Source organism: Pogoniulus pusillus, chromosome 19 (assembly GCF_015220805.1).
Source record: "Pogoniulus pusillus isolate bPogPus1 chromosome 19, bPogPus1.pri, whole genome shotgun sequence".
Classification (NCBI taxonomy): domain Eukaryota; kingdom Metazoa; phylum Chordata; class Aves; order Piciformes; family Lybiidae; genus Pogoniulus; species Pogoniulus pusillus.
Window position 1 is genome coordinate 24341986 of NC_087282.1, and position 21042 is coordinate 24363027.

Consider the following 21042-nt stretch of genomic DNA (forward strand, 5'->3'; position numbering starts at 1 on the left):
TTTCACAGTCCAGGCTACAGCAGAGGAGCTATGGCAGAGCCAGTGAGGGGGCACTGCATTGCGGTGCAGGGGGGGAGGCTTAGGCTAGTCCTGGAGCTGATTCAGTGCTAAAGCCAAGGACAGGCTCTGCCCACTGCTCTGTGAGTGCTGCAGTGCCCTGGCTGCACAGTCCCTGCTCCCTGGGCAGCCAGTGTGCAGGGGTAGGTTTTGCATCTCTCGATCTCTTGAGGTGCTTTTGCAGGAAGACTTTGCAAGTGTTGGGGCTGTGCTGCCGCGGGAGCACTGCCGCGTTACTGCTGTGCTCCAGAACAAGAGCCTGCAGCTGCTGCTGCTCTCCCAGCTGCCTGTCATGGCTGTGTTGTGGCTTGGTGGCAGAGCTCATGACCTGGCCACCTTTGGGGTGACACTCAAACCAGCAGCGTGCTCTGGGCCCTGTGGATGGCCAGTGCCCGAGACCTGGCCATCCCATGTCCTGAAGCCTGTGCCAGGGCAGTGCCATGCCGTTCCTCAGCACCACCTGTCCCGCAGGGCTCAGGCTGCTGGCGTGTGGCGGCACACGGCTGCGGCTGTCCTAGGAGCACCTCCTCACCGCACTGCCGGGACCCGGTGTGACGGTCACCTCGGGCTTCTGCCGCGCGAGCGCCGGCGGGGCCAGTGGGCATTGGCACTGCGCCTTTAAGAGAGGCCCAGGGGCTGCCCGCGGCCCCGCGGTCCCAGCGCTGATTGGCCGAGCGGGCGGAGGGCGGGGCGAGGGCGGGGCCAGCCATTCACAAATCCCGAGCCACGAGTCCCTTAAAGGGGCCGCGGCTGCGCTGCGTGGGGTCGCAGTGCTCGAGGCTCCTGGGACGCTGGCGTTGTCGCCGCCGCAGAGGAAAGCGTGTCCTGGACTCCACAGCACAGACGAGGTGCCGCAGTGGCGAAAGAAAAGCGCTTTAAGGTTGAGTGCAACCATTCTTTAACTCTGCCAAGGCTGTTGCTAAACCGTGGCCCTCAACACCACATCTGTGTCTCGCATCTCTAGGGATGAGGATTCAACTATTTCCCCGGGCAGCCTGTGCCAGTCTTTGAGAGCCCTTCCAGTGAAGAAGTTTCTCCTGATGTCCAACCTAAACCTCACCTGGGGCAACTTGAAGCCATTTCCTCTTTTTCTGTTGCTTGTTACTAGGGAGAAGGGACCAACTCCCACCTGCCTCCCTGCCTTCAGGGAGTTGTAAAGAGCCAGAAGGTCTTCCCTCAGCCTTCTGTTCTCCAGTCTAAACAATCCCAGTTCCTTCAGCTGCTGCCCGTAAAGCTTGTTCACCAGTGTCCCTGTGAGCCACTGGCTGGGAGCAGTGGGAGCTGCTGAAGGGCTTTGCTCCATCTGGAAGGAAGCAGAGCTGGCTAGGAAAACAGAAAAGTGTGGAGCCACAGAGCTCCCCATTCTGTTCTCTGTGCAGGGTGGGGTTAATCGAGGAAAGGGCATCCCTGCTGTCTAAGGTCTCTCTGGGCAAGTCTGTGCTACCCAGGTCTGAGCAGAGCAGTGCTGAGCCCTTGCAGCATTTTCAGAGCCAAATATTGATCCACCCCAAGGATGGGACTTGCTCCTGTTGGAATGGCTGCTACTGGGGATCCTGCAGGAGCCAAATCATGGATGTTTGTGTCTCCAAAGGTCACATCATCTTAGGCAGGGCGAGGCTGGAGTCCTCTGACAGCCTTGTACAGCACAAGTAGGGTGTGTCTGGGGACAGCTTGGGACTAGATGCAGGGAGACAGGATGTCAGGGGGAGGTCGGAGTAGGCATGAACAGCTGGAGATCAAGGTGCAGGACCAACAAAACATGAGACTGCTCCTGTCAAAAAGACATCCAACTCTGAAATACCTTGCTCCAACTCTGGCATAGAGCAGTGAACTTCTGTCCTGGCCTTATTTTCAAAGCTTCCCTCTGCTCCATAGGCTGGAAATCTGCTTTATTCTAAAGGAAATGTGGTACACACAAGGACTGGGCATCTGCAAACCACCAGGCATGGGCACGCTTGTGCTGCAGCAAGGCTCCCTCCTTGTGCCTTTGGGACATGCCACAGGAACACAGCTGACCACGAGCCCCATACTTCCAGTGGTCCAGCACAAGGCAGGAGCCTTTCTGCTGGGTGACTGTTGGTGTTGGGAGAGTGGCTCTTGACTTTGTGAGGCTGTCAGGAAATCCATAAAGCCTGCTGCACTTGACTGCTATCAAATAGAGCCTCCAGGCTCTCCTTTACAGAGAGGGAGTCTGGGCTCTGGTGCAGGGACGTGCCCCAGATCTCCACTGCACCTCTCCCTTGCCAAGGCAGCCATGAAGATGTCTAGTTGGCCATCACTTCAATTGCAGAGAGCTGCTAGCGGTGTTCACTGAAGACCGTTGTGCCATTGCTGCCATGAGCAGGGATATGAGAACGGCACAGTGACACTGGGCAACATAGCAGGGATCATTAATAGGATGGAAATGGTCTTGCCCTGGAGGAGAATGATTTTTTTGGCAGCTGCCCTAAGAGTACCAAGAGCTATTGCTCCCTTGGTATGCCTGGCTGTTATTATCCCAGCTGCACATTTCCCAGCGTGAATCGCTGCCGATGGCAGGGAGGAACAGTGTCAGTGTGAGGTGTTCATTATCCTGCCCCCACCTACTCAGCCATGACTGAGCAAACCCTCCAGCGCTCACGGGAACCACTGGCCCTGTTTGCCCACTAGCTGAGCAGCTGGCTCTGCAGAGGGCCTGGTCAGCTTTCCTTTGGCAAGCCACAAACACAGCACATTGCAAGCCCCTGCTGGATAGGAGCCTGCTAGTGCTAAGAGACCAACTGAGAAACTGAGTTGAGTTCACTTGGTTCCTCTCTTTGCTGCTCATCACCCTGTGGTCTGCTCCCCACCACACATTTGCCTTCTGGTGCTCCCTACCCCCATCTTCAGCTGGATGGCTGCAGACCCTGCTACCTGCCCTGTGCCTGGGAGGCTGGGTAGCCTTCTGCAGGTGATTTTGTTTGAGAAAGGTACTTCCCCATGTAAAACTGTTCCTCGCCTCCTCCATCTGCATTACAGAGTGGGCCCCTTCCCCATCTGCACCTAGGCTCAGAGCTAACACATGGCTTTGATTCTCAACCAGGACTCAGCTACCATTTGGGCAGGGGGCAGTGTGACAGCACTCATGTGACTGTCATGTCTGCAGAGAGCTGCCTTCAGCCTACCCCATCTTCTGCTCCTAGAAAGGCTTTAGGTGATCACAATCGACTTCCTCTTCAGCAGGACTTCATGTGAGAGGAGGGAAGTGACAATAGAGGCTAAAGTGCCAGCAATGCCAGATAAAATCCAGCTCCGTGCCTGCTGTGTCCCATGGAAGTAGCATCATCGCCAGGGATTTCTTGACGCTTCCCTGAAATTCTCACCTGTAAGAGGAGCAGCTGCCAAAGCTGAATCTAGATAAGACAGGGCAGGCTTCTGGCAGGAAGAGTGTAGAGGATGAGAGAGTGGCCTTGAGTCTCATGCCTCCATGAAGGCCCTTGCCTGAAAATCAGCTTCCAGCTCCTTTAGCCCTGATCAATGCACACATTGCTGGGACACAAGGGCCACAGCTGGTGCTGGGCACTGCACCAGCCAGACACAGTTCTAGCTCCCTCTTGCAGATGCTCATGCTCTTTGGGTCCCAGCAGTGCCACTCCCAGTAGCCAAGATGCAGTTACTCATTGAAGCAAGCTGAAGAAGTGCAGAATGCAGACGTCCTGGTCAGCTGTCCCTGGCCTCCTCCTGAGCTTGCTAAGATGTCCTGAGCCCTGCACAGGCTGGGGGGGGTGTTGTGAGCAGGCAGCAGCAAAGGGGCTTTATGTCCTTTGGAGTTGGGGCAGGTGGGCAGCATGTGCAGTTCACTACACATGGATAAAAACTGAACAACTCCCGTGGCAGCACCTGTGGGCTTTCAGGAGGGGAGCTGCAGTAGAGTAGGAATGTCACAGCACAAGACCCCTCCACTTGCAGGTGGCAATGAGCCACTGACAGATAAGAGCCAGGGAAAGCAGCAGAAGGTTTTACATTGCAGAGTAAACTGATTCTGTGAAATGCAAGTGGGGTAGGGTTGGGATAGTGATGCTGGCACCCTGGGGCTGGTGGTGAGGGTGTTCCCAACGTGAGGATGCTCACTGCATGCACAGCTACCTCACCTGCAGGGCTACCAGAGACCAAGCAGGAGAGGACAAGTGATCTTCCTTGTGGAGGATGCACTCCAGTCTGCTGCAGTGGGGGGAAGCTTAATGATTCTCTTAATTGTTCACTCAGCTCCTTAGCAAAACATTTCTCCCTAATAGCTTGTCCCTTGCTTTTGCACTTCTCTAATTGATTGCCCATGTCCTTGCCTGCCCCCACCACAGCACTGAGTCAGAAACATGTCTGTAGCAGGGCAGGTGAAAGCAGCTGGGGTTGCAAGCTCTGCATGTGCAATTCTCTGGTGCTTTCCTCCCACTGAACTCAGCCTCTTCCAAACAAGGATCTCCTGCCTGATCTTGGCCTGAAGATGGCTTTGGTGGAAGCTCATGATAGTGGAGGGAGCCTCACTAGGTGGCCAGCGAGGTTCTACACACTGCATGCATAGCAGAACTGTGTTGTTCTAGGATGGCAACTGCTATGGGTGTGAAGCTTGCAGCTGGGCTGGAGCAGTAGCTACGTCTGTTTCAGGTTCTGGCCACATTAGTGAAGTGATTTAGACCACAGAGGTGCCACAGGGTGGGAGATGGTGGGTAACCAAGATGGACTTCACATCCTTTTGCTTCGGCACAGAAGACACTCTCTACCTTCCTGTTTCTACAAATCTTATTGCTCTGCTTCAGTGCAGCAGTCTTCTACCTCAACTTCATTCCTGCCCCATGCCCTCTATGCACTGATGACATCCCCCATCCACCTGATCAACTCTGGCTGCTGAGGAGGTACAGCATCTCCCTGGAACTAGCAGCATCTGCTCCTGCAGGGATAGCTCATGCACTCTGAGAGGTGGCACAAGGAGCAGCAGCAGATATAAAGCTGATCCTAATTTCTTAAAGCCTGAGGTGTGCAGTTCTCTGGGTGCCAGCACCGTCTGCATGCACACAAATACAGCTCCTCATTGATTAAAATCAATCTGCACAAGCTTGCTTAGCATGCAGGCATCCAATCCTTCCTTGCCTTAGTGACCACCTGGTGCCTGCAGTGTCCTGTGGCACTGAGCTTTCCAGGCTAAAAGCCCTTACTTACATGGAGCTGTTGGCTTCCTCTTGCTGCATCTCTGAGTCTTTGGGTCAGTGTCACAGTGCACTTGAGTCCCGCAACAGAGCACTCATCAGCAAGACCCCTGGGGAGCAGCAGGGTGAGGCTCACCTGTAGAGCTGTTTCCAAGGGCTCGGCAGCAGTGTTGCACTCAGCCCATGAGGCCAGCATGGCAAAGACAGGCTCTCGAGAACTGCTTGTGCCGGAACGTTGTGACTGTCCCAAGCTCACAGCTGGGGAGATGTCAGTGAAAGGTGTCCACAGTACCACTCCATTAAGCATGGAGCAGCACATGATTCATCCTTGCTGCGACCTAGGCATCCCAGAGGTGACGAAGCACAGGCAGTGCTGGAGAGAATAGGCTCTGCCCACTGCGGTGGGAACGGTGGGGTTTGGGGACAACGTGGGCTGCCTTCTGTCTCCTTCCCTTCGGCCAGGAGGAACCATTTCACTTGAGCCCTTGGGAGCAAGCATTGCAGGAGCAGCTCTGTGATGGTCAAGCGCAAAAGTAGTAGAAGTGGCCAGGGGTTCTTCTCTGGCTGGTCCTCACATCCTTGCTCCTCCCACAGCCCTGCTTGTGAACAGGGCCATGATGTGCTGGCTGTGTGAGGCCAATAGGAGCCTGCAGATGTTGCAGCCTGAGTGGGGTTTTGAACCACCATGTCTTGTAGCTTGCCTTGCAGCCCCTTCCCACTTTGGTCTCATTCCTTTGCCTGTATCCTGCTAGTGCCCTATGGCATCTTTCATTGCTCCTCTATGTATTTCTGCAGCTCAGGTAATGCCTTACCCACACTAGTGCTTGCTACAACCCTTAAGCTTTAGGAGGCCAAGTTCAGACTCTTAACTGGTCAAATATGGGGGTTTTGTGACAGAATCATAAAATCATTTAAGTTGGTAAAGACCTTTAAGCCCATCCAGTCCAACCACTAACCACTGCCAAAATGGAAAGTTTCCCCAACCAGTTACATTTCCTGTCAATCTGAACTGTTCTTCTCCTTTAATATTTGCTGAGACATTAAAGTAATCCTGGGTGGTTTTTTTTTCCTTTTGTTTGGGATTCTAAACTGTGTAAGGAAAAGTCACATTAAAAATTCTTCTTTAAAAATGTAGTTGGCTATAAGGCATTTGAACTAAAAATGGCTGATTATGTCATTTTTGTTATAACTCATATTCCTTCTATAGGAATTAATCAGGGAGCTTACAGCCATTCTGCCTCCCATAATAAAAACGGGGCAGGGAGGTCATCCCTAATGTGGGAACAAACACATAGATCCCCAGTTCTGTAGTGGTTTTACCTTTTGGTTTGCCTGGGGGACTGGACTTCCAGTCCAGCGCTTCTGTGCAAGAGGTGAGGAGCTGCCTGGGCTGCACCGGGGCAGGCACGTCTGCCCTGCTTTTGTCGTCACCTGATGGCAGTAGGTGGAAGGCCCAGCAAAGGACCTTGGGGTTTCTACACCCTCAATATACTTGTGGCTCACTGGGCAAGGGTGGCATTCCCTGGGTGCTGTGCTGGAGCATACAGGACCATTTTCAGCCAAGCGGAGTGAGAGCTGATCATATAACCATAGAATGGTTTGGGTTGGAATCATCTAGTTCCAGCCCCTTGCCGTGGGGAGGGACATCTCCCACGAGACCAGGCTGTTCATCCAACCTGGCTTTGAACATCTCCAGGGAGGCGGCATCCACAGCTTCCCTGGGCAACCTGTTCCAGTATGATGTGGGTATGCAACAGAGAGGCTGCTGGGCGGAAGACTGGGCTGAGCTGTGGGTCAGTTCTGGATGATTTAATCCTTCAGCGTGGGGCACAGCTGATGGAGTAATTGCTGGTGGTGTCATACACGCAGGGGCAAGGCTGCCCGCAGCCGCGCCGGGGCCACGGAACAGCCACATGGGAGCCGCCGGCGCTGCGTGGGGCTGCTGGGCAGGAGTCTCTGCTGTGCCGGGGGTCAGCGGGAGCAGCGCTGAAATTGCCCGGCGGCCCGCGGCTCGCAGCAGGTCCCAGCCCCGCTACTCAAGGGTCGCCCACTCCGGGGGAATGAGCGCAGCTCCACCGCCCTCGCGTTCTTCACCGGGGCGGGGCGAGGCGGCTCCGCGGCCTGGATTGGCCGCCGGGGGTCGGTGTGTGTGGGGAGGGGGACGCTCCGCGCTCCTGAGAGCGCTGGAGCCGGCTGAGCTCGGCGGAACCGACACGAGCGGAGCCGGCCTGAGCTCAGCGGGACCCGGCTGTACCGAGCCGAAGCGAGCTGGGTTGAGCTCAGCGGGACCGGGTTAAGCCGAGCCCAACGGGACCGGGCTGCCTCACGAAGCGCGGCGGGGCCGAGCAGCTGCGCCGCGACCCGCGCTTGGGGCGCCCCCACACCGGGATCGCCGCTCCGTAGCCCACTCCCCCCTTCTCCTGCTGCTCCCACCCGCGGGGCCGAGGCGCGCCTTGCGCGGGGCGGGGGCCGCTGCCGCCCCCCCCAGGCATCCCTCCCTCCTTCCCTCCCTCCCTCCCTGCGTGCCGCCTCCCTCCGTCCCTCCCCACCGGCTCGATGGTGTGAGGCAGCGATGCACAAGCACCACCACTGCTGCAAGTGCCCCGAGTGCTACGAGGTGACGCGGATGGCGGCCCTGCGGCGCATGGAGCCCCCCTCCTACGGCGAGTGGCAGCACGAGCAGTACGGGTACGGCGGCTACGGCTCGCAGACGCTGCCCGCGCCCGGGGGCGCCGCGCCCGTCGCCCGCGGCAAGGCCAAGCTGGGCCCCCCCGCCCGCGACCCCGCCGCGCTGAAGCCGCCGCCGCCGGGGAAGAGCGCGCCCAAGGTGAATGGGAGCGGCCCGGGATGGTGGCCCGAGTGCACGTGTTCGAGCCGCGACTGGTACGAGCAGGTACGGGCCGGCCCCGGGCCGCGGCTCCCCGGTGCGGGGCGGGGCTGGCGGCTGCCAAAGGGCAACGCGGGGCGGCTGGCGGGGCTGCGGCGGGGGGCAGCGACACCTTCGGGGCCTGGCGGACGGTATGGGTGGCGGAGGACTGCTGACATCGCTCGGGCTGGCCGCCGGCGTTGCTCCGGTTGGCATTGTCGTAGCTCGGGCTGGCCGCCGGCATCGTTTCGGTTGACATCGCCGTTGCTGAGGCTGACTGCCGCGGTCCTGCCCAGCATAGGAGGTCTGCGTCGGAGCAGCCTCCCCGTGGCGAAGCTGGGCCAGCTGGGTCTCGCCGGGCACAAGGCAGGCATGAGACTTGACCGTCTGTGAGCCACCCCACCTGAGGCCCTCGCCACTTGCGGTACTGTTGCTCGAAGCCCTGGCGGCACGGAGGGCATCCCGTCACGCTGTGTTCAGCAGGTGCAGGACGTGCTGCCTGCCGGGCAGCCTCGTGGGCTCACGGTGCCGCTTGCGAGCGCTGCCAAACTGGCACCCACTCTCCATTGAGTTGTGGCTCGCTTGCGCTGCTGCTACGTCCCTGCTCCCCGAGGTTATTACGTAACCCTGCTCTGGCTGTTGGCGTGCTGTGTGCATTCTGCCCCATTTCACTGCCTCCATCCCTTCCCACACACGTTCGTTTTATTAGTGTTCTCCTCCAGGACCCATTCTCAGGCTGTATCTCCTTCTGTGCCCTAAATGGAGAGACCAGTTTGGTTGTGAACCCACAAGGCAGCTCAGAAAATGGTTGGGTCTGTTTGCAAAGCATTAAAATGGAGGCTAGACCTTGTCTGAAAAAACGATTTACCCTGCTCCACAGACAGGCAGTTCACTTCGGCTCTTCTGCTGCTTTCATTCATTATCTCCAAACCTCACATCATTTCTTATTGATCCTTCTAATTATTATTTCAAGACAGTGTAGCAGGCAGACACATGGGAATCAGTGGGAATTCTCTCCTCCTTTCCCCTCAGAAAACACAGCCCTCTTCTGCCCTTCCCCTGTTTTTTCTTAGACTCTAGCTCTGGATGAAACAACCATATTCCAAGCCAGTACATTCAGATGATGTCCCCAGAAAGCACACACAACCCCAGCCACCTTCCTGCCAGCCTGGTTCTGCTTTCTGTCTCTTTCTGTCACTCTTTGCATCAAAATCAGCCTCCAGCCTCCCTTGCATGTGATTCCTGGCAAGCATTCTTCCATCTTCCCATCCTTATCTCTTTCCTTCCCTCCATCCCAAGTGGCAGGCTCAGGGAGCTGGGTAAAACCAGGGAAATGAAGCATGTCTGCTCTCTCCTTTCCACTCCCTCTTGCAGGAAAGGTCTGGCCCAGGGTTCCTGGTAAGACGACTCCAAGCAGGCTGGCAGGGAAGTCATGCCAGCTGCATTGCTGCCGTGGCAGGCTGGGCAGGGGAGCCTTTCATGTTTTTGCAATGGAGGAAGAGAAATCATTGTCTCTTTGTGGTGCTGCCGTGGAGCCCTGGGGCTTGGGCTGCTCCTCTGGAAGTCCACACTGGGAATCTCTGCTTGGCCTTAGACTTTCAAAAGATGGGAAAAAAAAAAAACCCAATCAATAAAAAAAGCTCCTTGGAAGCGACAGAGGCTGGCAGCGTGCAAGGCTGCGTGAGCATCCCGCGGTCTGCATGGAGAACATGACGTGTGTGGTGTGTGCTGCCTGTGTCGGAGCGGGCAGGGCTGCTCCCTGCCTTGTGGCAAATGGATGCAATGTCTAAAGCTTTGCAGCAGTGTTCCCTGTGTGATCCAAGGGTGCCAAGTGCCTGACCTGCCAGGATTTCATGTTCTTCCCAGTCCAACAGTGGGCAGAGGGACAAAAGGTGGTAAAATGGAAATGGCTGGCACGGCTTGTGCACAGGAAAATGGGTTTGGCTCTAGGCAGCTGGGAGATGTTGGGCTCTGGATAGATATGGCTGGATGTGAAGCTGGTCTCCAGCACAGGAGCCGAGGAGGCAGCCTCTGCGTCTTCAAGAGCCTCAACTAGAGGCAAGGCTGCCATTTTTCAGGGCTACTTCTTTAAATGAGCTCCCTGTCCTTGGAAGCACTTCCAGCAGCAGAGGTGGGAAGGTGTGTGGAGGCCAGGAGGCTGTCCCAGGAAAGCAGGAATCTGTTCACCTCCCAGAGAGCTTCCCCACCTCTTTTTAAGTTTTTTTTCTCCCCTCACTCCTTCCCACAAGCCGAGGAGAGCGTGGCCCTGCTGTGTGTGCTGGCGCGGCCGCCTGCGCAACCGCCGTGGCGTCGGAAACGTGCTCACAGCTGCGTGTGGTGGTGCCTGTTCTCTGACATCGTGGGGAGTGGCAGACCCTCTGCACAGCTCCGGGGCATCTTGAGGTGTGCCCACATGTGCTGCCCAACACACAGCATGGTCCCAACATCAACCCACCTCCTTCCACCTGCAGTGCCCCGTTGGTTCTCTGTGCCTGCCTCTCTCTAGAACACGAAGCAGCTGATGAGGCAGTGCCAGAACAGAGACCTAATCCTGCCCGCAGGGACAGGATGACATTTCTTGAGTTTGTCCTTCCTTTTGGCTCTCCTTGTCTTCTCCCCTCCAAGATGTCTTCCTTTTTTTTTTCCTTTATCTGTCCACACTCCATCCATGCTCCCTGTTCCTTGGCCCCTGTACCCATGCTTGCTGTCATTGCTGTTCTCCATTTTTCCTACTGCCATCCATCCTATCCCCTGCACCCTCCTTATTCCCCTTTGCTTGCTGAGGGGGAACTTGAGTCCTCCTCCCCTGCCAGCCTGGAGTGCAAGAAGGACTCCTGGCTTTGAGCAAGGAATGGCAGCATGATCCGGGGAAGCATTCATGATGCGCATCACCAGAGGACCAGAGCTCTCAAATCCCTCCTCTCCTTAGCACAGTGACACCCATGGGCTCTGAGGAGAGGAGCACTGAGCTGCCTGCCGTGCCAAAGCCTCTTCTCATGGGCTGCTCCTGAAATGAGGGTCTGGCAACACCTGCTGCCTTCTCCACCACCAGCCTCACAGCTTAGTTCACCCTGAGGTCCCTGGTGCCAGGCATGGTGGTCAGAGCAGTGCTCCCAGTGAGAGTCCCAAAGATCTCACTGACGTTTTCATGTGCATTTGGGGTGCCTGGGACATGTACCTCCGCTCATGGCTGTGGAAGGCAAGACTGGACGTGGCACTTGGTGCCATGGTCTAGCCTTGAGCTCTGTGGTAAAGGGTTGGACTTGATGATCTGTGAGGTCTCTTCCAACCCTGATGATACTGTGATACTGTGATACTGGAAGGGGCCCCAGGTGGCGCTGCATGTGGTTGAGAAGTGCCCTCTGCTCTCAGGGCTGCCCCAGCTTTGCCGGCTTTGCTTGGCAAGAAATGCGATGTCCTGCTGTCCCCGCGTCCTCTGACCCCTTCCTCTTGGAGTGTCGGAAGTGTACAGGGAGGGATAGAGCAGCATCACAAGTCTCTGACCACCTGCAAGTGCTGGGAGTGTGCCAAGCTTTCCCTTTCAGAGGTGTTTCATGCCCAGGTGGGTGGAGGAGAGGGACAGGTCCTCCCTGCCTGTTTTCAGCAGCGTTTCACCAAAGGTGATGTTTTCCCTTGCACAAATTTTGCTTGTGTTGGTTCCTGCTCTGCACTGAGGGATTGCCTGAAGTAGGTGAGCACAGGTTGGCACATCTTGGCAGAAGCACCAGCCTTTGCTGAGCCTTTGAATGCTGATGGATTTGGGGCTCCCGGCTCTTGGTGATAGGGGAGGAAGAAGCCTCAGGGAGGCTGTGGGGGTCTGAGACGGGCTTCTAAGGGATAAGAAGGCATGGCTGTAAGGAAGGAGGGAGAGCACCAAGGGGGCAGCTGGGAAGCTAAATGCAGGTCACTCTGTGGGGAATGGCTGAAGGCCCAGATGTTCCCTGGGGAGATGCGAGGGAGGGTGAGAGGAACAGGGTGCCAGGGACACGGAGACAGTGGAGGTGGTGAGGTTGGCAGGGTGATGTTGCTATGGCTACTCCAGTGCTATTCATAAAGGAAATTAGCTAAATCTTTGCACTGAAAGGTGGAGAAGAGAGGGGGAAGAAGATATTCTCCACATTTGGAGGGAAGGAGAGAAGCCAAAACAGCAAGGGGGTGAAGTTTCCTCCTTTGGTCTGTGCTTGCACCACAGAGAGGCATTTAGGAATAGTATTGCTGCCCAAGCTGCCCAGGGCTGGCAGAGCATGGGAGGAGATGGGCAGTGAAGAGCTGCCCAGTGGGAAAGCTCTCCCCACACCCCAGAGCATGCACGCAGAGCCTGCATGGCAGGACGAGCTCTGCATTTTGCCAGGAGCACAGGAGACATCCTTTTAATTAAAGACAACCAATCTGTGAAAGGTATTTTTGGCAGCCTAAATGCAGATAGAACTGTAGTGAAGCTTACCCTCTGCGCCTGGCTCCGTCCCTGAGCACAGAGCTTGTCTGTTCCTGACCCATCGCTCTGTTGAGCCCCAGCTCTGTGCTCCTCCCTCCCTCCACCTCCAGCATCTCCTCCAGCATCTCCTCCTGCCAGCTGGAGTCCCGGGAGGGTCTTCCCTCCCCAGCTCTCCTCATAGCACTCCACTGCCTCGTTGTGAGTTTGATTCCCATCCCACAGGCCCGTTTGTCACCTCCTCACTCACGATGTGTAAATCTGCATGTCTGTTCTTAATATATCTGTCTCCATCTGATTTCACCTCTCAGCTTGCTGCTTGGGCATCTCCGTCTGGTGATCCTGCTGTCATCACCCAGTTGAGTTGCTATAACTAGGCACTGAGCTGCTCTCCCTCAAACCCACCTTCATGCCTGCCCTCATCCCCCTCTCCTGCTGACCTGGGACACATCTGATATTTCTGGAAGTCTTGACCTTCCTTTCCTGCTGCCAAGGCCCACTTAGTTCCCTGTGAAGTCATTCCCCCTCCCTGTGTGTCTGCTGGGGCAGCTGCTGCCTCACCAGGCAGATGGCAGATGAGCCAGTTTCCCTCGCTCAGCTTGGAGCGTCCCGTGTCCTGCTGTGACCCATCCCCTGGCCTGGGCTGAGGAGGGTCAGATGTTCTTAGTGTTTATTCCCAAAATACACTGAGTTTGTTTTGTCTGCTTGGCTTCTTTATTCATCTGTAAGACTTTTTCCCCTTCCCTGGAACATGTGAATCCCTCAGACAGGGGCTGCTCCCTTGTGCTTGCTGGCCTTTACTCTCATCACGTTAATACACCAAGGGTTAATGTTGGAATTAGAGAGTAGAGTCAAGGGACTGGCTTTAAGTCCTCTCCAGCTGCCTGCCAGCCAGCCCAGGTGTGCAAACCATGCCCCCGGTACTGTACTTCACTGCTGGTTTTGGAATGTTGAGGTGCCAGAGGTAGCCTGGGAGCAGCACAGGGAGAAGTGATGGAGCTGGTGTCCAGACTGGCCCCAGCAGAGATGTAGCTGCAGCTGCAGAGGAGGCATCTGAAGGAAGCCAGACAGATGTGGGACAGACCCTATCAGAACAACATGTGAAAGGCGAGGAAAGCACCAGCCAAAATGGGGGGCCATGATCCTGCCACTTTGCCAGGAGGAGCCTGCATTGACCAGGCAGCCAGGGCCAAGCGCCAGCAGGATTCAGCTGGGCCATAGCCAGTGTGGAGCAGGTGGCTCCCGGCGGTGACAGGAAGACCTTCAGCCTCCACCATGGCATCACTTGCCCCTGCCCCTGATGGAGGGATGCCCCCTGTGCCCCCATGCTATGCTTTCCACCTGGTTATTCCCCCATAGTTTTGGGTATTGCATGGTTGGGATCTGACCCTGGTCCTGACCAGTTCCAGGGATTCAGAGGAGATCTGCCTGCTGTCCTCAAGGTCTGCTCAAGGGAGTGGGGTCCCACAGGGAACCCAGAGGACAGGTGAACAAGAGGTCCCATCCGGGTGCCCTCTGGAGAAGGGTGGGAGGGAGCAGAAGCTGCTGCTGTCTCTGCAGAGTCACCTTGCTCGGGTAAGCCCCTGAAGGCATCGTACACCACAGAGTGGGGAGAGAAGCTTCTGCTCCTTCCTTAGCTGTGAATGCTTGGTGAGAGGAAGTCATTAAGACTAATCAGACCCTAATGAGCCGCAGCTATGGCTATGTGCCGGGCACCTGCGGCACACAGCCTGCTGCAGGATGCTCTCCCGGGGGACTGAGGTCTCTGGGTCCAGCAATGTTCTGTGTCAGGGCAAGAGGAGCTGGGCGTGATTAAGGTGTGGGAGCTCTGCCTGCCACCCCAGCCCCCTCGTGCTGGCGGGAGGGCTGGCACAGCTGTGTCTCAGCTGCGGGTCTGGGAGTGGACGTAACGCTCACTGTAAGGGTGTGCCAGTTGTGAGTGCGCTGCGCTGTGCCAGTACTGCCAGCTGCTTGGAACACATGCAGAGGTGGCTTGGGGCAGGGATCCCTCAAGGGCCCATGCTGCAAACCCAGCAATGTGCTGTGCAGATACATCAGGGACCTAGAGACAAACACTTTGAATGCAGTGTTTATCAAGTTCAAAACGCCTGAATTTGAAGTGAAGTTCACAGCTGAGTCTGCAGAAGCTCGCTTGGATGGGGCTTGCTGAAGGACCATTTGGAGGGTGTAATTACCTGGGGGGGATTTGTGGTGCTCTGGAGCACTCCAGACCAGGCACTGCAGACCCTTCTCTTCCTGCGTTTGTATTAACTGGAATTTGATTTGGAATTTAATTTGAGGTTGTTGGATCTTGCTTAGCTTTTGTCCCAGAGAAATATGGTTCTTAACACTTTGTAGCTACCAGAGGGGAAGACAGGGGCCAAAGAAATCTTTACTTTAACACTGTCCCTTATTCACTCCCTTTCCCCCCCCTCGCCGCCCCCCCATACATATGTATATGAGAGCAGAGAGAAAAAGCATGCGAGTCTTTCAGATGATAATAACTCTTCCTGTGAAGAAAGGAAAGGAGTCAGTTTTATTTGGTACCAGCAGGTCAGAGGGGAGCTACCAGAGATGGGCACCTCTGCAAACTGGGTCGCTTATTTTAGCGGGCTGAGCCTGGAACAGGATGTCTGACTTTCAGCTATGAACACGCTGGCCTTAATGGCTTCTAAATGGGAGCCTACACTCCACAGAGCTTCTCTTTGAGGAACCTTTCTTCCTTGCCCACTGAGTGAAGGCTTTTTCCAGTCCCTATTTAAGCTTACTCTTAGAAAAAAAGGAGAAGCACCAAACCAAAGATTCAATCTTCAGTAGCTGCTTGTCTTTGCCTTACACTTTGGGCACTTCAGTGGCTTTGGCAATGATCCTTATGGCCAGAGACCTTTCAAGTTCCTGGCTTCCTGTTTCCAGACAGCCGTGCTGCTTTGGTGCACTGCCGAGCTGCAGTGGCAGGGCAGGGGCTCCACTGCTGCGACCCCAGAGCCTGCTCGCGCTGCCCAGGCAGCATAGCTGATGGCTCCCAGAGGCTGAAGAAGAGGGCGCGTGGGCCACTAGGTCAGCTGGAAGCCAAGTGCAGGGGGCACGGGTGGCAGCTGGTGCCTGGCTGGCCTGGATGGGCGAGGTGTCCACACAGCAGGGCTGGGCATCTGCAAGCTCCAGAGCAGACCCCAGTGTCACTTCCCACATGACTTCCAGGCTGTTTTGAAGCTTGCAAAAGGAGGGCACAGGACCAGGCTCAGCTGGTCACTCCTCTCTGTGCAGGCACCCTGGAGGGTGGTATGTGTGCCCTCCCTGCCCAGATGGAGTCAGTCCGAGGTTGGTCTTGTGTGGATGGGAAAAAATGCAAAGGCAGTTACGTTGTCCAGCCCCGTTAAAGGGAAGGGAGACTCAGCTCTGGCCATTAGATTCTTCAGGCTCCACAAAATTCCAGACTCCATTTCCTTTTGCTCCTTCTCCCTGCCCCAACCTGTAGGAACCATGATGGATGCAGCCCTACCCTGGGCCTCTGCAGCCTTCTGACACTCCCAAGCCCCCTCAGCCCTGGACACTGTGCAAAAGGCCCAGGAAGGAAAAGAAGAAGTGAGCACTGAGAGCTGAGAGAGAGGCAGACAGCCTCTGTCACCAGTGTGGAGTATCTCCCCTTGAGAAGGGGAAGAGGAGGAAGGCAAAGCATAGATTTGGTGTAGAGGTGCAGGAGAAGCCCTACATCTTGTGGGACAGCTAGGAGTCACACTTTGTTCCAGGAAGAGATGTGCCATGCATCATTTCTAGCAGGGCATCTGTGAGGTGGTTTCCTTGGGCTTGACCAGGTAAAAATTGAGGAGGTCTGTAGGCATGCAGACATCAGAGGCAGGGCTCAGAGCATCCTGGAGGGATGGTGCCAGCATCTTCTGCTCCACCTGCTGTGCCTTCTGACAAGAGCAGAGGCAGGGCTTGTGCCCACCCTCTCCTGAAACCTGAGGAGCAGGTTTCTGTCCTGCCTGGACCTCAGAAGTGCCCAGAACTTGCTGTGGAGGAGCTGTGTTGTGTCAGGTGCTTTGAGAGGTGACGGTTTTGGCAGCTGTCTGTTGGGCTCTGAGTTAGTGTGGGGGGGAGCCCCAGCGCTGGGAAGACTGATGTGTGTGTGAAGGGCAGGGCAGCCTGGCAGGGAGCAGCTGAGCCTGTCCGTGCCTACCGGGATGAGTGGTGTGAGGGCAGCTCGCCGCGGGTGCCGCGCCGGCAGGACCCGGCCCTCCTGCCGTCAGATGCAGCCCTTAGCGCCAAGCCAGCTGCTCCTGCTGGCAGCGGGAGGCTGTCAGTCCCCGGGCATCCTGGTCTGCCTCGCTGCCCCAGCAGCGCTGCCCTGCTCCCTCACCTCCTGGAGATGGCACCTGCATGTTCACAGCCTGTGCCTGGCACCGCGGGATTCCTGCCACGGAGCAGCTGCTTTGGGAGCTGTAAAAGCACAGCTTTCCCTGTGTGAAAAAACCACCAAACCGAAGCAGATGGAGCTGGGCTCTAAGCAGCCCGCTGTGGCCACCATCTTCTGCTGCTTCTTTGGGGTATCTCCCCACTTGGCCTCTGCTCCTGAGAGCTTTTGAAAGGTTGTAAAGGTTGAATTTCACTTCTCTCCAGAGCCTTTTCCTTTAGAGCGTTACTATGCCACCTCAGATGGTATGGAGCAAAGGATGCTAAAAGCCAGGCTACCTTTTCACTCTGATCCAGTCTGGGAAAGCTGCAGAAATTAGAGCTGAGTTAGTACTTTGCTTTTCATAGATTCAGAGAATACCAGGTTGGAAGAGACCTCAAGGATCATCCAGTCCAACCTTTCAGGGTAAGAATATAGTTTAAATGAAACTCTAATGTAGGGGAATCCACCACCTGCCTTGGGAGTTTATTCTGGTGTTTAATAGTTCAAATGGTGACAACATTTTTTCTGCCATCCTGTCCGAATCTCTGCAGTAGCAACTTGTCTCCATTAGCCCTTGTCTTCACCATGGGACTCTGTCAAAAGGGAGTCTCCCTCCTTGTGCCAGCTTCATGCAGCAGCCCAGCATCAGGAGCAGTCAGCCTGCCCCATGTACTCCTCAGCACATAGCACAAGGCACAGTGGTCTCCTCTTCTGGTGCCCAGCTCTGTGTCTTAGGCCTGGTGTTTGTTAGCTCTGGAGGATGCTCTTTGTGTCCTATGAAGGTGGAAATGGGTTTAGATGTGGCCACGATCAATCGCCGTTGGCCTGAGAGTGTGCAGCGCATTAGTCCGGTCTGGAGGAGCTGCCTAAGCCCTGCCCTCAGCGGGCTGGCCCCCACGCTGGCGCTCCGGAGGCTGTGAAGCTTTGGGAAGTCAGCATGTGTTGAGATTCCTACCTTTGCCCCAGAAGATGCACCAGCAATAAAAACAGATGTGAAGGACTTGTAGATGTCAGGGGCTTGGCTGCCCCTAGGTGACTGTGTCAGTGACCCTGTGCTGCTGAGCCCAGTCACCCATGGGAATACAGCCCAAGCAGCAGTGGTGCCCAGGGGTGATACCTGAAAGCGTTTCTGAAAGGCCACATCCTGTGCCTGAGGTGTGCCCAAACACTGCCAGTTTGTCTTGCTGCTCCCTGCACAGTGGAACTGCTCCAGCGTGTGGACTGTCAGAGACTGATGTCCCTCCCACCCTGTGTGCAGCCTCTTCCTGGCTGTAGCTTTAGCATCTGCCCCAAGACCTCTCCATGGACCTTTGCAGGAAGCCAGCCCCCTGCTGGGACCTGCGTGGGACACGTTGCTGCTCCTTCCATTAGCACCTGGGCTGTGACTGTCACCAGGACCGTTGTGGAGTGCTCAAGAACTGGTGCCTCGACAGAGGTGAATGTGAGGCTCTGCTTGTATCAGCCCCTGAGAGACCAACGAGCTCTCGAATCCTGACCTTCAAACCTCATCCTCCTTCACCGCTGTTCCCTTTGACTCCTGTTGCTGCCCAGATTTTCCCAACAGCTGTCCTCTGCTTCACTGGCTTTGTGCCTAGATCAGCCTCTCTGCATCTGTGCAGTGACCCTCCACCCTCCCCAGGGTCCTTCTTGAGCCCTACCTTCCCTACAGCCTTCTGTCCCCAACCACAAGGACCCGTGCAGCCCCTTGCACCTCTGCCTGATGGAGAGAGGTTGAGGCATCTCTGTTGCTGGGGCTGGGCTTTTTGGTGGTCCTGCTGCCATGGGATGAGCTTAGACCTCTTCTCCTTCCATTTGTAAATGCCCCAAGCACAAACAGGACTTGGTGAATAATAACAGTCTGGTGACGCAGTTTGGATGGAAGAGATCTGACAGCCCCCACTGAATATGACCTGAATGCACAGTCCTGTTCCCTCTCCTCCCTGCATGCAGCACCCCTCTGCTTCTCAGGGCATATATTACTGTTTCCTATAGGACTGAGGGCATCGCTAATTCACCAGCACGATTCTGTTGCCCAGCAAAAGATGAGGACATTTTCCCTCCTCCTCTGCCTAGCAGAGGGCTCAGCACATGTAGCTGCCTGGTGGAGGGAGGCAGAGACTTCGCATTTTCAGGCCCTCTGTGTATTTCTGAGTCTTGGGTGTTGACTGACTCTGCAGTGGAGTAGGCAATGTGCAAATGCTGGAGTATTTGCTAGTGGTAGTCAGAGTTAATGTCCAAACACCTTTCTTGTAGTAGGTGGAACAGCAGTCCACAGGAGGCAAGCAGGAATTTCCTGTTCTGAATTACTCCTGACCATGTGTGACTTTGTTTTAAGCAGCCACTTGCATTCAGCATCTCCTGGGTTCCATCTGCAGCTTGAGTGGGAAATTGTGCTCCTAGCAGTATTTTGAGATGTAAAAATCACCAGTGTGGAATGGCTGCAAAGGATGCTCAGTGCACAGCGCGCAGCCAAGACCAGATCTGTCCTCAGGGCTCGGCACTGCGGGCGAGGCAAGGCGAGGTGATTTGTGGGCTGTTAGCAATTCAGCAGAGACACTGCAGTGGGGCTCAGTGCAGGGCTCAGGCTGGACCTGTAAAAGCCTCCAGAAAGATTATCATACAGAGCACTTCTCCCTGGGAGGCATCCAAGGCGTTATTTGTGCAGCCGAATTCATGTCATAAATCACGGGGCACGTGATGGGCTACAGTCACTTGGGCTGCCTCCTCGGCATCCTTCCTGGAAACTCAGCTAATAAGATCTAGCCTCTGGCACACCAAGGTTCAAACAGCTCTTGTTTGTTAATTGCTGGCAGTAGAAGTGCTGCCTTTTTGCCTTGAGATGTGGAATCCCTTCCTAGAACTGCGTTGGGGACTAATAAAAGGCAGTGCCAGGTTTAATATATGCTACCTCACAAATTGTCTGCATTAAATACGAGGGCTGCGTACTGCCAGAGAGGGAATGTTCCCAGCTTGCCATTGCTTCTGGGCCGCGGAGATCCCAAGACACCGGACCTGAAAATTGTGATTGCCTCATGCATGTGGGAGGAGTTTGGCAGGAGTCCTTGGAAGTGGTCATGTTTGCCTGCGTTTGAGAATGAATTGCCGGTAAAACTCGGCGTGTGTAACCAATAGTTACGGGTGCAGGAGAGACCGGAGAGCGTCGGCAGCAGTCGCATCAACTGCCTCCTGCACCATCTGCCTCAGAGCACAACCTCTCAGGACAGCTTACAAGCTACTTACAAGTCTGATTGACTCCTAACTCTCCTATCTCAGAAATGAGGAGAGTGAAAAGTCATAGAGCCCCAGAATGGTTTGAGTTGGAAATGACCTCAAAGGTCAGGTAGTTCCAGCTCCACTGCCATGGACACCTCTCACTACATGAGGTTGCTCAAAGCCCAGTCCAAAGTTGCCTTGAACATTTCCACATCCATAACCTCTCTGGGCAGCCTGTGCCCAGTGAAGAATTTCTTCCTTATATCTAATCTAAATCTACCTTTTTTCAGTCTAAAGCTCTTCTTTCTCATCCTGTCACCATAAGCCATCATAAAAAGTTCCTCTCCAGCCTTCTTGTAGTCCCCTGCCAGGTACTGGAACGCCACTAGACAGTTTTCACAGAGCCTTCACTTCTTCAGGCTGCATAATCCCAACTCTTTCATTTTTTTTTTCATGGGAGAGGCTCTCCAGGCTTGCAATCATCTTTGTGTCCCTCATTTAGACTCTCTTCAACAGGTCCATGTCCTGCTTATGTTGGAGCCCCAGAGCTGGGTGCAGTACTCCAGGTAGGGGTCTTGTGAGAGCCGAGTAGAAGGGGAGAATCAGTAGTAGAGCTGACTAAAACAGGAGAAAGGGACTGTCAGGAGGACAGGTGGATGTCAGGAAGATGGGGCCAGACTCTTCTCAGTGATCCCCAGTGACAGGAGAAGAGGTAATTGGCATAAACTAGAATACAGGAAGTTCATCTAAACGAGAAGGAACTTCTCTACTGCAGAACCCTGGAGCAGGCTGCCCAGAGAGGTGGTGGAGTCTCTCTCTCTAGAGACTTTCAAGACCTGCCTGGGCATATTTATGTATGATCTGCTTTAGGTGATCGTGCTCTGGGAGGGGGCTTGGATTCGATCATCTTCAGAGGTCACTT

At 55.3% G+C, this 21042-nt stretch overlaps 1 protein-coding gene and 1 long non-coding RNA gene across 6 annotated transcripts in view; both read left to right on the forward strand.

Moving 5' to 3' along the window:
• The first annotated feature begins 837 nt into the window (after positions 1-837).
• LOC135184111 (uncharacterized) lies at positions 838-2367 on the forward strand. Its single transcript, XR_010305865.1, has 2 exons — positions 838-937; positions 1022-2367. It is a non-coding gene; the product is annotated as an uncharacterized LOC135184111 (long non-coding RNA).
• Positions 2368-7379: 5012 nt separating this feature from the next.
• DLG3 (discs large MAGUK scaffold protein 3) overlaps positions 7380-21042 on the forward strand; it is a 56082-nt gene continuing 42419 nt past the window's right edge. For 3 of the 5 annotated variants that reach the window (XM_064159665.1, XM_064159668.1, XM_064159669.1), the window contains exon 1: positions 7381-8109. In XM_064159665.1, coding sequence (XP_064015735.1) covers positions 7789-8109 — 321 coding nt within the window. In that variant the 5' untranslated portion in view covers positions 7381-7788. Of the gene's footprint in view, positions 8110-21042 lie in introns of all 5 variants that reach the window. The other 2 variants (XM_064159664.1, XM_064159667.1) reach the window with 1 other exon arrangement.